The 12814-nt window shown below is 33.1% G+C and overlaps 2 protein-coding genes across 6 annotated transcripts in view; one reads left to right on the forward strand and one right to left on the reverse strand.

The window, feature by feature from the left end:
- wdr48a (WD repeat domain 48a) overlaps nucleotides 1-2539 on the forward strand; it is a 19023-nt gene extending 16484 nt beyond the window's left edge. For all 4 annotated transcript variants that reach the window (XM_048174612.1, XM_048174614.1, XM_048174613.1 and 1 more), the window contains one exon: nucleotides 965-2539. In XM_048174612.1, the coding sequence (XP_048030569.1) occupies nucleotides 965-1060 (96 nt within the window). In that variant the 3' untranslated portion in view covers nucleotides 1061-2539. The remainder of the gene's footprint in view (nucleotides 1-964) is intronic.
- A 2054-nt stretch (nucleotides 2540-4593) lies between these two features.
- Nucleotides 4594-12633, reverse strand: gorasp1b (golgi reassembly stacking protein 1b). Of its 2 annotated transcripts, XM_048174851.1 has the most exons (9): nucleotides 12446-12620; nucleotides 11297-11377; nucleotides 10721-10924; nucleotides 9379-9465; nucleotides 9149-9279; nucleotides 8867-8987; nucleotides 5331-5433; nucleotides 5024-5161; nucleotides 4594-4936 (listed from the first exon to the last, which is right to left on the reverse strand). In XM_048174851.1, exons 1-9 carry the CDS (start codon nucleotides 12500-12502, stop codon nucleotides 4788-4790), a joined length of 1071 nt encoding a protein of 356 aa, XP_048030808.1. In that variant the 5' UTR covers nucleotides 12503-12620; the 3' UTR covers nucleotides 4594-4787. The 2 variants fall into 2 exon arrangements, with proteins under 2 accessions (XP_048030808.1, XP_048030809.1); XM_048174852.1 differs by lacking the exon at nucleotides 11297-11377 and having other exon boundaries at nucleotides 12446-12633.
- Between the last annotated feature and the right edge of the window lie 181 nt (nucleotides 12634-12814).

Below are 12814 nucleotides of genomic sequence, written 5' to 3' on the forward strand. Positions count from 1 at the left end.
TCTGAACCACTGATTCGAATCAAAAGATTCGTAAAGCTTCATGAAGCAGTGTTTTGAAATCGCCCATCATTAGATACTGTTGAAAACTACTAGATATTGTCCATGTTATCTCTATGAATGAATGTTAGAAATGTGAGTCTTTTTCAAAGTGAATTTTACATAATAGATGTTATTTTGGGGGGGGAACTAATAAAAAATATTCATTTATTTATATAAATTTATATTTATTTATTTATATAATTTATATATAATATAATTTATTATATTATATCATATTGTATATATTATATTAATTATATTATATATATAATATAATTTATATTTATATAAATTTAAAACATGCCATAAATCTCCCCCAAACAACACAAATGTAGAGTAAAAACATTAATAAAGTAAAATTACATTTACAAAAACTAAATAGCTTACAAGGGTTAATATCTTCATGATTTATAGTTGCATTTAGCAGATTGGCAACTATACAGATTTACATATTACTATATTATTATTATTATTATTATTATTATTATTATATTACTCGTGTGTGTATGTGTATATATATATATATATATATATATATATATATATATATATATATATATATATATATATATATATATATATATATATATATATATACACACACACATATACACACACACACACACACACACACTTTACATTTATGTACAGTATGTATGCAGATAAAGCAGGATGTACTATATTTGTACTTTTAATACATTTTTTGACAATATAAATAACCAAGCAATTGCAATAAAGCATCAAACTCAAATAAGTAAATATTTTAGTATCAGCTGTTGCATGTGTCCTAATCAGACCAGCTGAATCAGTGTTGTTTTCCTAATCAAGCAGTCATGCATGCCACAGCGAAGTCTCCTCTCTTCTTCCTGTATATAAAATGAACAGAATGCGTCTTTCTGACATGATGTTGCATTGCTTTCGGAAGGTTTTGGATCCCAACATGGACCTGCGAACGGTGAAGCATTTCATCTGGAAAAGCGGCGGAGACTTGACGCTTCACTACCGGCAGAAATCCACGTGAGGTCCCGCCGTGAACCCGCAGCGGATCCATTCGTAACACTTCACATTCAAAGCACACGCTCACCTGCACTTCCTGTTCCGTCTGACGTCCACATCATCTTCCTCGCACAGGCCGCTCGGCGTCACGCATGTTTATCCCGGTGTAAACAGGCAGGGATCTGTGGAGAAGCGCTCACGGATGGCTAAAAGACGAGACGTGAAGGACAGTGGAGTTTTTTGAAGTTTGAGTGTTCCTGTACGTTTTCTTCTTTTCTCTCTCGACGGATGCCGTTCTGAACATGTCCGACTGCTCGAGTCGTTTGGGTTTTGTTTTGGTTTCTCCTCTTCTCATTTAACATTCCAGTGATGTGTTTGTTGCCAATGACGTCATCAAATCCCTCTCGCAGCATGACCGGAAAACTAAGTCGAAGCCGAGGATGGCGTCTGGAACTGGTCTAGAACAATCATGAGTCTTTAAGGAACGCATCCGACGTCCGATAAAACTCCAAGAACGCCGTTTCCCATGATGCATCTCTCTCACTAACGTGCTGTGATCATCAGTGCATCCATTTTTGTACATATATTGTAATTATTTTGTAGTCAACTTGAACTTGAGTTGGAGATTAGGAGGTTTTTATTTACTTTTTCTTTTTAAGAAAATGTACGGTATCTTCAAAAAGGTGCTTTTTCATGTAAAATATGATGACCGAAGTATAGAGAGAGAAAATACTCATAACATAATAAGCGGTAATAGTTTTTTTAAAAGGAATAATTCACCCAAAATTGAAAATTCTAATGCATTTGTTGAATTTTTAATAAATATATACTGTTAGGTGGAAAAGATCTGCAGCAAGATTAAAAACGGGCGATGACCATTTTCACTTTTGGATGAATTATTCTTTAATACAGATTGTTTGCTGCTGAGCGTTATCTTTCCTTCCTGTGCATGGACAGGAAAATACACTAAAATAAATACATATATTAAAAAAAAAAAAAAAACTATTGACGGATGACATCATTGGATGGCAAACTGTTCATGTTTTTAATTTATGCAACTAAAACTGTTCTGCAAACGTTTGTCAATCATACAAAGATTTGCACAGTATTCTAACAAAATGTATTAATGTATATATTTGGTCTTAAAGACAAATAAGATGATAATTATAGTCATACAAAACCATCAGAAACGAAATTGAGAGACAAAACTGAAGTGCAAATTAAAGGCTTTCTGAAAGGTGTCCTCACCCCCTGTATTTATGCTTCCTGTGTTGATTGTAATTATATGCAGTATATTTTGGGTAAATAACAGCTTAATAAATGAACCAATAAGGAATGAGTTTAAATGCACACTTTTTCTTGAGAAGATCAACAGTTGGATCCGGGCAGCAGGTCATGTGTGTGTTTGAATGACATCCTCCTGATGTTTACCTGCTTTACTGGAGATCTGGTTTTACAGGCTCATCTGGTTATTAAAGAACTCAAATAAACCAATATGATTGTTCGATTGATTATCTCCTTCATTAATGCATTTATGATTCATCCTGATTAATAGAGCCGCACATTAAAGCAGGTTAGTACTCTAATTATACTCTAATAAATTCAGCAAAATGAACCCAAACTAATAATAAATCATGCTCTATTGGTTTATATTTAATGAGTGTATGTTTCTCATTTTCAGAAGCGGAAAATAGTCTGCATTTGCATGTGTCAATATTTCAGAGGTAAGCATGAAATGTTTGGCTGCGTTAATCATATGACGCGCCTCAAGTGATGATGCATGAACGTTTTGGACACTGATCCATTGAGAAGATGTTGACTGAATGTTTCTGAATATATATACACACGTGTATATAATATATATATATATATATATATATTTGGGTCATTGAACAATAAGGTTTTTAAAAGTGTAAAAAAACATAATAGATATAATTAATTTTTAAGTTTTATTAAGTGCTATTAATGAGATTATGTGGTTTTTATAATCAATTAACACTGCTTTTGTCATTTTTTACAAGATGGACAAAATTTGTCACCAAAAAAGTCTTTTGGTTTAACCAAAATTTCGGTTTTACCGAATGACACTTTTGGTTGTACCGAATGACGATATTTTCAAACAATGCTAACAGGCTGATATCTAGCTAGCTAACAAAAGGACAATCAGAAATGTTATATTCAATACAAGTTTTTAAAATATTACAACATTTTCCATGTTTTATAGCGGTTGCACCGAATGACCTGATGTTTCGGGACATGTGTATGATCAAGAGAAAACATGAATTTATCAAATAGTTAAGAGAGAGTTAGTTACTTTGCTTCATGACCATGTGGTCCTTTGCAGGTGTCTGAATGATGTCACATCCTGTTACGTGATACTGACCACATGACTTGATCCAAAATGATCCCTTTATATTGGTTACTCCAAATTACATCAATGAAATTCATTTTTCTGGACATTCTTTCTCATAACAAAGCAATGACTTTTACAGATAATTTTAATATCATTTTGCACTATGTTGACATATGATGTTATAAAATCATGCCAGAATAAAAAATATATACATTTATTACATTTTAAGATATTTTAATCACAAATGAAATGGCTGTATTGGCCTTTGGACGGTTAAACCGAATGACCTTTTGACACTTCAAAATCTTTAAAATACCTTTATATGTAGAAAAATATAATTAAAAACTTTTGGATTCAATAAAAGTGATCTAGTTGTACTACCTTACATACTTTAGATGTCATATCTTTGTTTTTTATTATAATTAAAGCCTTTTGACAAAAAAAATGACCCGTCACGTCACTGACCCATATATATATATATATATTCAGAAACATTCAGTCAGCAACATCTTAATGGATTAGTGTCCAAAACATTCCTAAGATATTACTGATAATGATCTTTTCACCACTAAAAAAACGTGATCAGCAAAAATCTAATGTTATGAATTATTATACTTAAAATGAACAATTAAATATTACTACCAAAACGAATATGTCATGGTTGTTTCGGTAGTGACAATTCAACCTTATTTTGCCCTTATCTTAAAATGTGAGAACAGTAAAATGCATACATCAATGACTTGAACATAATAAAGTCATGAAAAATTTCTAACATTACATTTTGGGTTTTTTGAAGTATAACAAGCGGTTCGGTAATGACACTTTTTAAAAACATATCGAGGTTTCCTGGCTATACAGCAATTTTTTTCCCCAAAAAATGTTAAAGATTATCTACTCATGACTGCTTAATTCGTCTTCCTGGTCACATGGTTTGGGGTGTGGCCAAGTATTTCATCAATCCAGAGAACCTTTTTGCGTGTTTCGGTATTGACAAAAAATGGGGGACAGCAATTTTCCTATGAAATAAATTCTTTGTAAATAAGTAAAGTTATTACATGGATTCTTTATATTGCCTCTTATAGTAATAAACTTGATTTTTGCAAATATGTGTCAGTTGTCTATATATGTCTTTAAAACAAAACAAAAACACTTGGGGGGACAGCATTTTGCAACACTTTTTTTCTCTTTGGTTTTGAGGTGAAACATACTGTAGACATTTTATTATGATATTCACGCTATAACAGATGAAGATGTAGTTTCTCAATATTTTCTAAAGCAGGAGTTTGTATGTGTGCAAACAGAAATTGGCACTGTAAGGCATCTTTTTCTGTGCGATCTTGCACATCAGCACTCTACAATAGAGCAGCCGAACGACACGTCTCTGAGGCACAGCTGATACTTATGTGACGCTTTTCTGTGTAGATGTTACGACCTCGTCATCCTTTAGTTTCATGTTTAGGATCACAGGTGCCGTTTGAATACCGTAGATCCCCGAATCGTCCTTCTGGCCTGCTGTTGTGGTGATCATCTCGCTGTCTTCAGACCGACCTTCATGAGGGAATAATGTGGCACGTGAGCAGAAAATATAAAGATAAAGATCATTTACTCTGGTTCGAAAGGTTACTTGATGCTTACGTAAAGTAGACGCGTCCTCACTGCAGACGCCATCATCATCATCATCATCATGCACTATCAAAGAGGAAGAGCCGTCTGTAGTGGAGCTAAATAAATCCAAGCGTCTGGAGAGATCCACAGCTGTCGTCTCAAACGTGTCTGTTAACAAAAACATATATTTTTCTTCTGCTTTGTACAGTTTTCAATATATTCTGTAGGTAGCTGCTTAAAAGATGAATATTTTTATATCACCACTGTTTGCGACCATATGAGATTGTTCTGATTATTGTTATTGTGATTTGAAGTGGCATATGATTATCTGACCCACCAGGAGATCTCTGGCATGATGCTGAAACTTCAGACGTGTCCTGAAGGAATCCATCACCAATGTCTACCGTCACGTCATGGTCCCGTTCATTATCTAACAATGACTGGAATAAGAAACTGTGCTATGAATATATTTACAAAAATGATTTCACCTTTATTTATCACGCATTCATTTTTTCTGTAGGGCTTTATACAGTACTATGGAAGCTCTTTTCCACCACAGACAAAATATAAAAGGTACTTGCAGCTTTTTATCTCTCAATTCTTTATTCACCGATGTTTTTTTCTCAGAATTGTGGGTTATAAACTTGGAATTGCTAGAAAAAAGTCAGAATTGTGAGTTTATATTTCGCAAATCATACTTTGTCAGAAATGTGAGAGAAACAGCCACAATTAGCTTTTTTTTTAATTGTTAAAAGTTTATATCAAAATTCTGACTTTTCTCACAAAAAAAAAAAAAAAAAACAGTCAGTTTATAACTAGCAATTGCGAGAAAATTGTGAGTTTATATTTCACAATTCTGACTTTTTTTTTCTGATTTGTGAGATATAAATTCAGAATTGTGAGATAAAAAGTCACAATATCTTTTTTTAACTGCAAGTTTATATCTACAAATTCTGACTTTTTTTCTCAAAACGTTAGAAAAATGTCAGAATTGCAAGTTATAAACTCAACTCAAAATGTTAGAATTGAGACATTTTCATAATTCGGACTTTGTCGTAATTGTGGAAAAAAAAATGTCTGAAAAGTGAGATAAAATGTCACAATTACCTTTTTTTAATTGCAAGTTTATATCCAATTCACTTATTTATCTTATTTATCTTTCATTTATATCTTTTCTGGTAAATAGAAAAAAAAGTCAGTTTTAATGCATAATTGAGAGAAAATGTCAGAATTTTGACTTTATATATATGAAATTCAGACTTTTTTTCTCAGATTTGTGAAAACCTTTTTTAATTGCGAGTTATAAACTCATAATTGTGAGGAAAAACATCAGAATTGTGAGAAAAAAAGACAATCACTTTTTTTAACTACAAGTTTATATCTACAAATTCTGACTTTTTTTTCTCGAAAAAAACAAAGTCAGAATTGCAAGTTATAAACTCAAAATTGCTAGAAAATGTTAGAATTGTGAATTTATATTTCATAATTTGGACTTTGTCGGAATTGTGAAAAAATTTTTTTCGGAAAAGTGAGATAAAATGTCACAATTACCTTTTTTAATTGCAAGTTTATATCTAATGAATTTATATTTACATATTTCACTTATACATTTTCTAGCAAAAAGAGAAAAAAGTCAGTTTATAATGCGTAATTGCAAGAAAATGTCAGAATTTTGAGTTTACAAACATTTTCTCAGATTTTTGAAAACTTTTTTTAATTTTAAGTTATAAACTCATAATTGCGAGAATTGTGAGTTTATATTTCGCAATTCATACTTTGTCAGAAATCTGAGAAAAAAAAGCCACAATTAGCTTTTTTTAACTGTTAAAAGTTTATATCAAAATTCTGACTTTTCTCGCAAAAAGAGAAAAAAAAACAGTTTATAACTAGCAATTGCGAGAAAATTGTGAGTTTATATTTTGCAATTCTGACTTTTTTCTGATTTGTGAGATATAAATTCAGAATTGTGAGATAAAAAGTCACAATATCTTTTTTAACTGCAAGTTTATATCTACAAATTCTGACTTTTTTTCTCAAAACGTTAGAAAAATGTCAGAATTGCAAGTTATAAACTCAACTCAAAATGTTAGAATTGAGAGTTTATTTTTCATAATTCGGACTTTGTCGTAATTGTGGAAAAAAAATGTCTGAAAAGTGAGATAAAATGTCACAATTACCTTTTTTTAATTGCAAGTTTATATCCAATTCACTTATTTATCTTATTTATCTTTCATTTATATCTTTTCTGGCAAATAGAAAAAAAAGTCAGTTTTAATGCATAATTGAGAGAAAATGTCAGAATTTTGAGTTTATATATGAAATTCAGACTTTTTTCTCAGATTTGTGAAAACTTTTTTTAATTGCGAGTTATAAACTCATAATTGTGAGGAAAAACATCAGAATTGTGAGAAAAAAAGACAATCACTTTTTTTAACTACAAGTTTATATCTACAAATTCTGACTTTTTTTCTCGAAAAAAACAAAGTCAGAATTGCAAGTTATAAACTCAAAATTGCTAGAAAATGTTAGAATTGTGAATTTATATTTCATAATTTGGACTTTGTCGGAATTGTGAAAAAAATTTTTTCGGAAAAGTGAGATAAAATGTCACAATTACCTTTTTTAATTGCAAGTTTATATCTAATGAATTTATATTTACATATTTCACTTATACATTTTCTAGCAAAAAGAGAAAAAAGTCAGTTTATAATGCGTAATTGCAAGAAAATGTCAGAATTTTGAGTTTACAAACTTTTTCTCAGATTTTTGAAAACTTTTTTTAATTTTAAGTTATAAACTCATAATTGCGAGAATTGTGAGTTTATATTTCGCAATTCATACTTTGTCAGAAATCTGAGAAAAAAAGCCACAATTAGCTTTTTTTAATTGTTAAAAGTTTATATCAAAATTCTGACTTTTCTCGCAAAAAGAGAAAAAAAAACCAGTTTATAACTAGCAATTGCGAGAAAATTGTGAGTTTATATTTCGCAATTCTGACTTTTTTCTGATTTGTGAGATATAAATTCAGAATTGTGAGATAAAAAGTCACAATATCTTTTGTAACTGCAAGTTTATATCTACAAATTCTGACTTTTTGTTCTCAAAACGTTAGAAAAAAAGTCAGAATTGCAAGTTATAAACTCAACTCAAAATGTTAGAGTTGAGAGTTTATTTTTCATAATTTGGACTTTGTCGGAATTGTGGAAAAAAATGTCAGAAAAGTGAGATAAAATGTCACAATTACCTTTTTTAATTGCAAGTTTATATCTAATTAATTTATATTTATATATTTCACATATATTTTCTAGCAAAAAGAGAAAAAAGTCAGTTTATAATGCGTAAAATGCGAGAAAATGTCAATTTTGAGTTTACATTTCGAAATTTAAACTTTTTCTCAGATTTGTGAAAACTTTTTTAATTGCAAGTTATAAATCCATAATTGCGAGAATTGTGAGTTTATATTTCGCAATTCGGAAAGTCAGAATTGTGAAAAACAATTCGGAATTGTGAGGAAAAAAGTCACAATTACTTTTTTTAAAAATTTATATAAAAATTCAGACTTGTTTCTCACTAAACTCGCAATTGTTTATATTTTGCAATTCAGACTTTTTTTCTCAGATTTGCAGGGTATAAACTCAGAATTATGACATGAAAAACCCGCAATTAGTAATTGCGGGTTTTTCTTTATTCTGTGGCGGAAACTAGCTTTCGTACAATACTGATTGTTATAATGGTGAATCTTATGAAGAAAATATCTCACTCCAAAATAACAAAAGAAAAAATTTAAACGTCAAAGCCATAATTGTCCTAAAGATTATTTTCTTTTCATTTCTGAGTGAATGTGACCTGGACATGTGACCATTGTGCATCTACCTCAGAACAGCGTTTTTCCTCTTGGTTTCCAGATGTTGCAGATGCATTCTGGTGTTGATCTGATGTGAACGGGCGCATGGGGATCCGATGCAGGTACCCAAACCCCACACCACAACCCAGACTGAGAGCACAAACGGGACACACGTGAGTACAAACATAAGTTGTTTAAATTGCCACCTATTTCTGCTGTTTCAAAGTGATGTCAAATGAAAAAGCATCAAACAAACGCAGTTGGACTGTGTTCTGAATGTATTAAATTCACAGTTTTGCTGATGGACGTACCTTCCCTCTCCGCCCCACGCTCCATTAGGAGTGATCATCACTTCCCTACAGCGGTCACACTGAGTGTTGTACACCAGCAGCGTCAGCGCTTTTCCCTCCGACGCCTCGATCAGCGAAAAGAAATCCTCCGACTGTGAAAATTCGAGGCAGTGTGATTTCACATCAAGTTTTCATTCATATTCAAAATGCAGTCTTTGTGGTGTAACCAATAGCTGGTAAACAAATCTTACTTCCTGCAACACCTGATCTGCGCCAACAATGTAGTCCGAATAAGGCTTCAGTCCAGCCAGATCAGCAGGTGAATTCGGTTCCACATCCTGAAAGAACATTCGACTGACAAGTCAATTAAAACAAATTAAACAAACGACGACCTGGCAAAATAAAACAAGACATTAACCAAGTCAATAACTTCCGTCTCTTCTCTGATGATGAGGGCGGGGCAACCTGTCACTCACCTGAGATCCACCAATAGCAGACCACAACCATCCAATCAATTCCCCACAGACAAAATCAAGCCCCGCCCTACATTTGTTCTTGTTTGCAAAGCCATTGAGAAATCAAGTCCCCTCTAGACATCGGGTCTCTTTAAGGACCCAGTAATGCCTGATCAAAAGTTGTTATCATGATGTCTTGACTAATTATAACCTATTGTATGATGTCCTTGATAATGATTTGACTTTTTTAACTTTAGTTAGTGTGTAATGTTGCTGTTTGATCATAAACAACATCTGCAAAGTTACGACACTCAAAGTTCAATGCAAAGGAGATATTTTCTTTTACAGAAATCACTTTTTAAACGGCTGGTACGGACTATAAAGAGATCCTCCCCGGGTTAGTGACATCACAAACCCTAAAATTTACATAAACTCCGCCCCCGAGAACACACAACAAAGGGGGCAGGGCCATGTTGGTCTGCTTTAGAGAAGAGGAAGAGTTGTTGTAGTAGAGTGTTGTTGTCATGACGTCATTTTACGCCAAACGAGGGTCAATTCAACACAAAAGATGAACATGACGGCACATGCTAGTGGATGAGTTGAATCAACTCCACAGCAACTACATCAATTTATCCACTAACCATTCAGAAACGTCTAAAAGTTCTTCCTGAGTCTCTCCATCAGTGTCGACTCCGGTTTGAACAATGTAAGGCTGAACACCGTCGTCATTTTGGCTGCGTGAGATTCTCCAGCTTTGTTGTTGTTGAGCTGTTAAAGCTCCGCCCTCTTCTGGAAAGCGGAGCTCATTTGCATTTAAAGGGACACACACAAAAACTGCGTGTTTTTGCTCACACCCAAATAGGGGCAAATTTGAGCAGCATTTATTAATCTTTGTTTGTGTTAATCTCAGTGTTTACTAAATAATTTTTTAGAGATCAAATGTGGTATTGGTTAATATTAGTAAATGCACTGTAAACTAATACGAACATTTCTATTACTATTAATGAATGCTGTAAAATATATATTTGCATTGCTCATTGTCAGATTATGTCAGTTAATGCATTAATTACTGTTAATAAAGTGTAAAGTGTTACTGTATAACAATTTAATGGCTTTAAATAATAAAAAAGCAGCTCACCAGTACATGCCAGACGTTGTGATTGGCCCCTTGGAAAGCACAGAATCGGACGCTGGCCCCCAGTAAGCCCTGACCGCCCCACATGTTACTGGGGACGACCTCCAGCTCTCTGATCTTCATCACTTTACTGCTGTAAACCTCCAGCTTCACCGGCTTCTCCACGTTTGCCTTCAGGAGGTCTTTCAGCGTGCTGCTTTCTTTATTCTGATAACAAACACATGCTTTTGGCTCTCATGTTTGACATCAGAGCATGCAAGTAGTTCTTAAAGTGATAGTTCACCCAAAAATTAAAATTCTGTAATCACAAAGTCAATGGGGGGCGAGATCTGCTTGGTTACAAAAATTCTTCCAAATATCTTCCTTAGAAATGTTATACAGGTTTGGAACAACTTGAGGGTGAGTAAATGATGACAAAATGTTCATTTTAGGGTGAACTATCCCATTAAGTTGTTGTTTTTTGTTTCATTTTTTTATTTTTCAGTAATCATCATCATGATTTGTGACTTCTGGTTCTGACTCATCATTTTTAGTGTAATGTGTTTGAAGTGGTCAGATATTTAGGATTTTAGATCTCACCAGTCTGGTGTGTCCGATAGACAAAATAAAATCAAAGAAGGGCTCCAGACCGGCTCTCTCAGCTGGAGAATTCTCCTGGATCTGGGAATCAAAGCCGAATATTATGGAAAGCCCATTTTCACCACAGAAGAAAATAAAATGAATCATAATTATGATTATTTTTTGACATACTACGTCGAAAATTGAGTCATATATTTATGAACAAGTCATTATAAAAAGTCAAAATGATGACAAAAAAAGTTCTATTTGCATATGTCTTAATTTGGAACTGATCCAGAACAAAGATTAAAGAGTCCCTCCTTCTAAATAAGAGCCAATCGCTGATCAGTAAAGTCATCGCGTCACTGCAGCGGCCGTTAGAAGCTCCGGTTCCTATAGAAACAGTCCGAAATGAGACTCAAGAGTCGCGCACTTTAGGACTGCGCATGCGCATTAGCTTGATCCAGCCATAAAAATACCGTTTTTTTGTCATGATTGGAGCGTTTAGAAACAAAATTTATGAAACAGTTGTTGTCAGATTTCAATCTTCTTAAACTGATAGTAGGTGATTACTTATATCAATGATATATATCGCCCAGCAATAAAATGTGCATAGTTTTTGTCAGTAAACATCTAATTATGCAGAATATAAGACTGTAAATATTTAATTGAAGAGTTGTCAGTACAATATATAACAACACAATATACAGGATACGATTTTACCGTTTAGCAATCTTCTTAAACGGATAGTTCACCCAAAAGTTCTGTCCAATGCAATGAGGGGAGAGATTTGCTTGCTTACAAACATTCTTCCAAATATCTTCCTTTGTGTTCAGCAGAACAAATACATTTATACAGGTTTGGAACAACTTGAGGCTGAGCTGAGTAAATGATGAAAGAATTTCTCATTTTGGGTGTACTGTCCCTTTAAATGAAAGTCATTTAGGATTTTAAAACCCCTATTTTTTCGATTATTACTCTCATTAAAAGTAGAATTCGAGAAAATCGCTAGATTTTGAATTCTTCAATGCTGTGACATTAGGACACGCTTGACAAACCTTAGATCGTATTTTATCAAACCCTGTAATTGCTGATTCATTAGACTCGATGACTAATTAAATGCTATAATGACTCAAACCGTGTATTTTACAGCTGTAATGTCGCACTCACCGCGTGCACATGATATCCGCCCTCTGCAGCAAACACACTCTGGATCAAACCCATCATGAACTGCGTTCAGCCGGTGTACAAACATCCTACTACAGCCAAGGTGTGCTCATGAATATTGATTAATACACGAGGACGTTGCTTAGTAACCTTCCTGAAGCTAATCATGAATATTCATTAAAATGTCTGCCTTTTAGCCAATCGCGTTACTTCTGTCTGAGCGTATCGTGACGTCAAACCTTCACCATAGTAGGATTTGTCCATTCGCTTATTTCTTTTTTTAAACTCTTTCTACTTTATTAACGTAAACATCAGCAATACGAAATATAACAATATGGGATATAAATAAAGATAAATTAATTTAATTAAAAA

Source organism: Megalobrama amblycephala, linkage group LG22, assembly GCF_018812025.1.
Source record: "Megalobrama amblycephala isolate DHTTF-2021 linkage group LG22, ASM1881202v1, whole genome shotgun sequence".
Lineage (NCBI taxonomy): Eukaryota > Metazoa > Chordata > Actinopteri > Cypriniformes > Xenocyprididae > Megalobrama > Megalobrama amblycephala.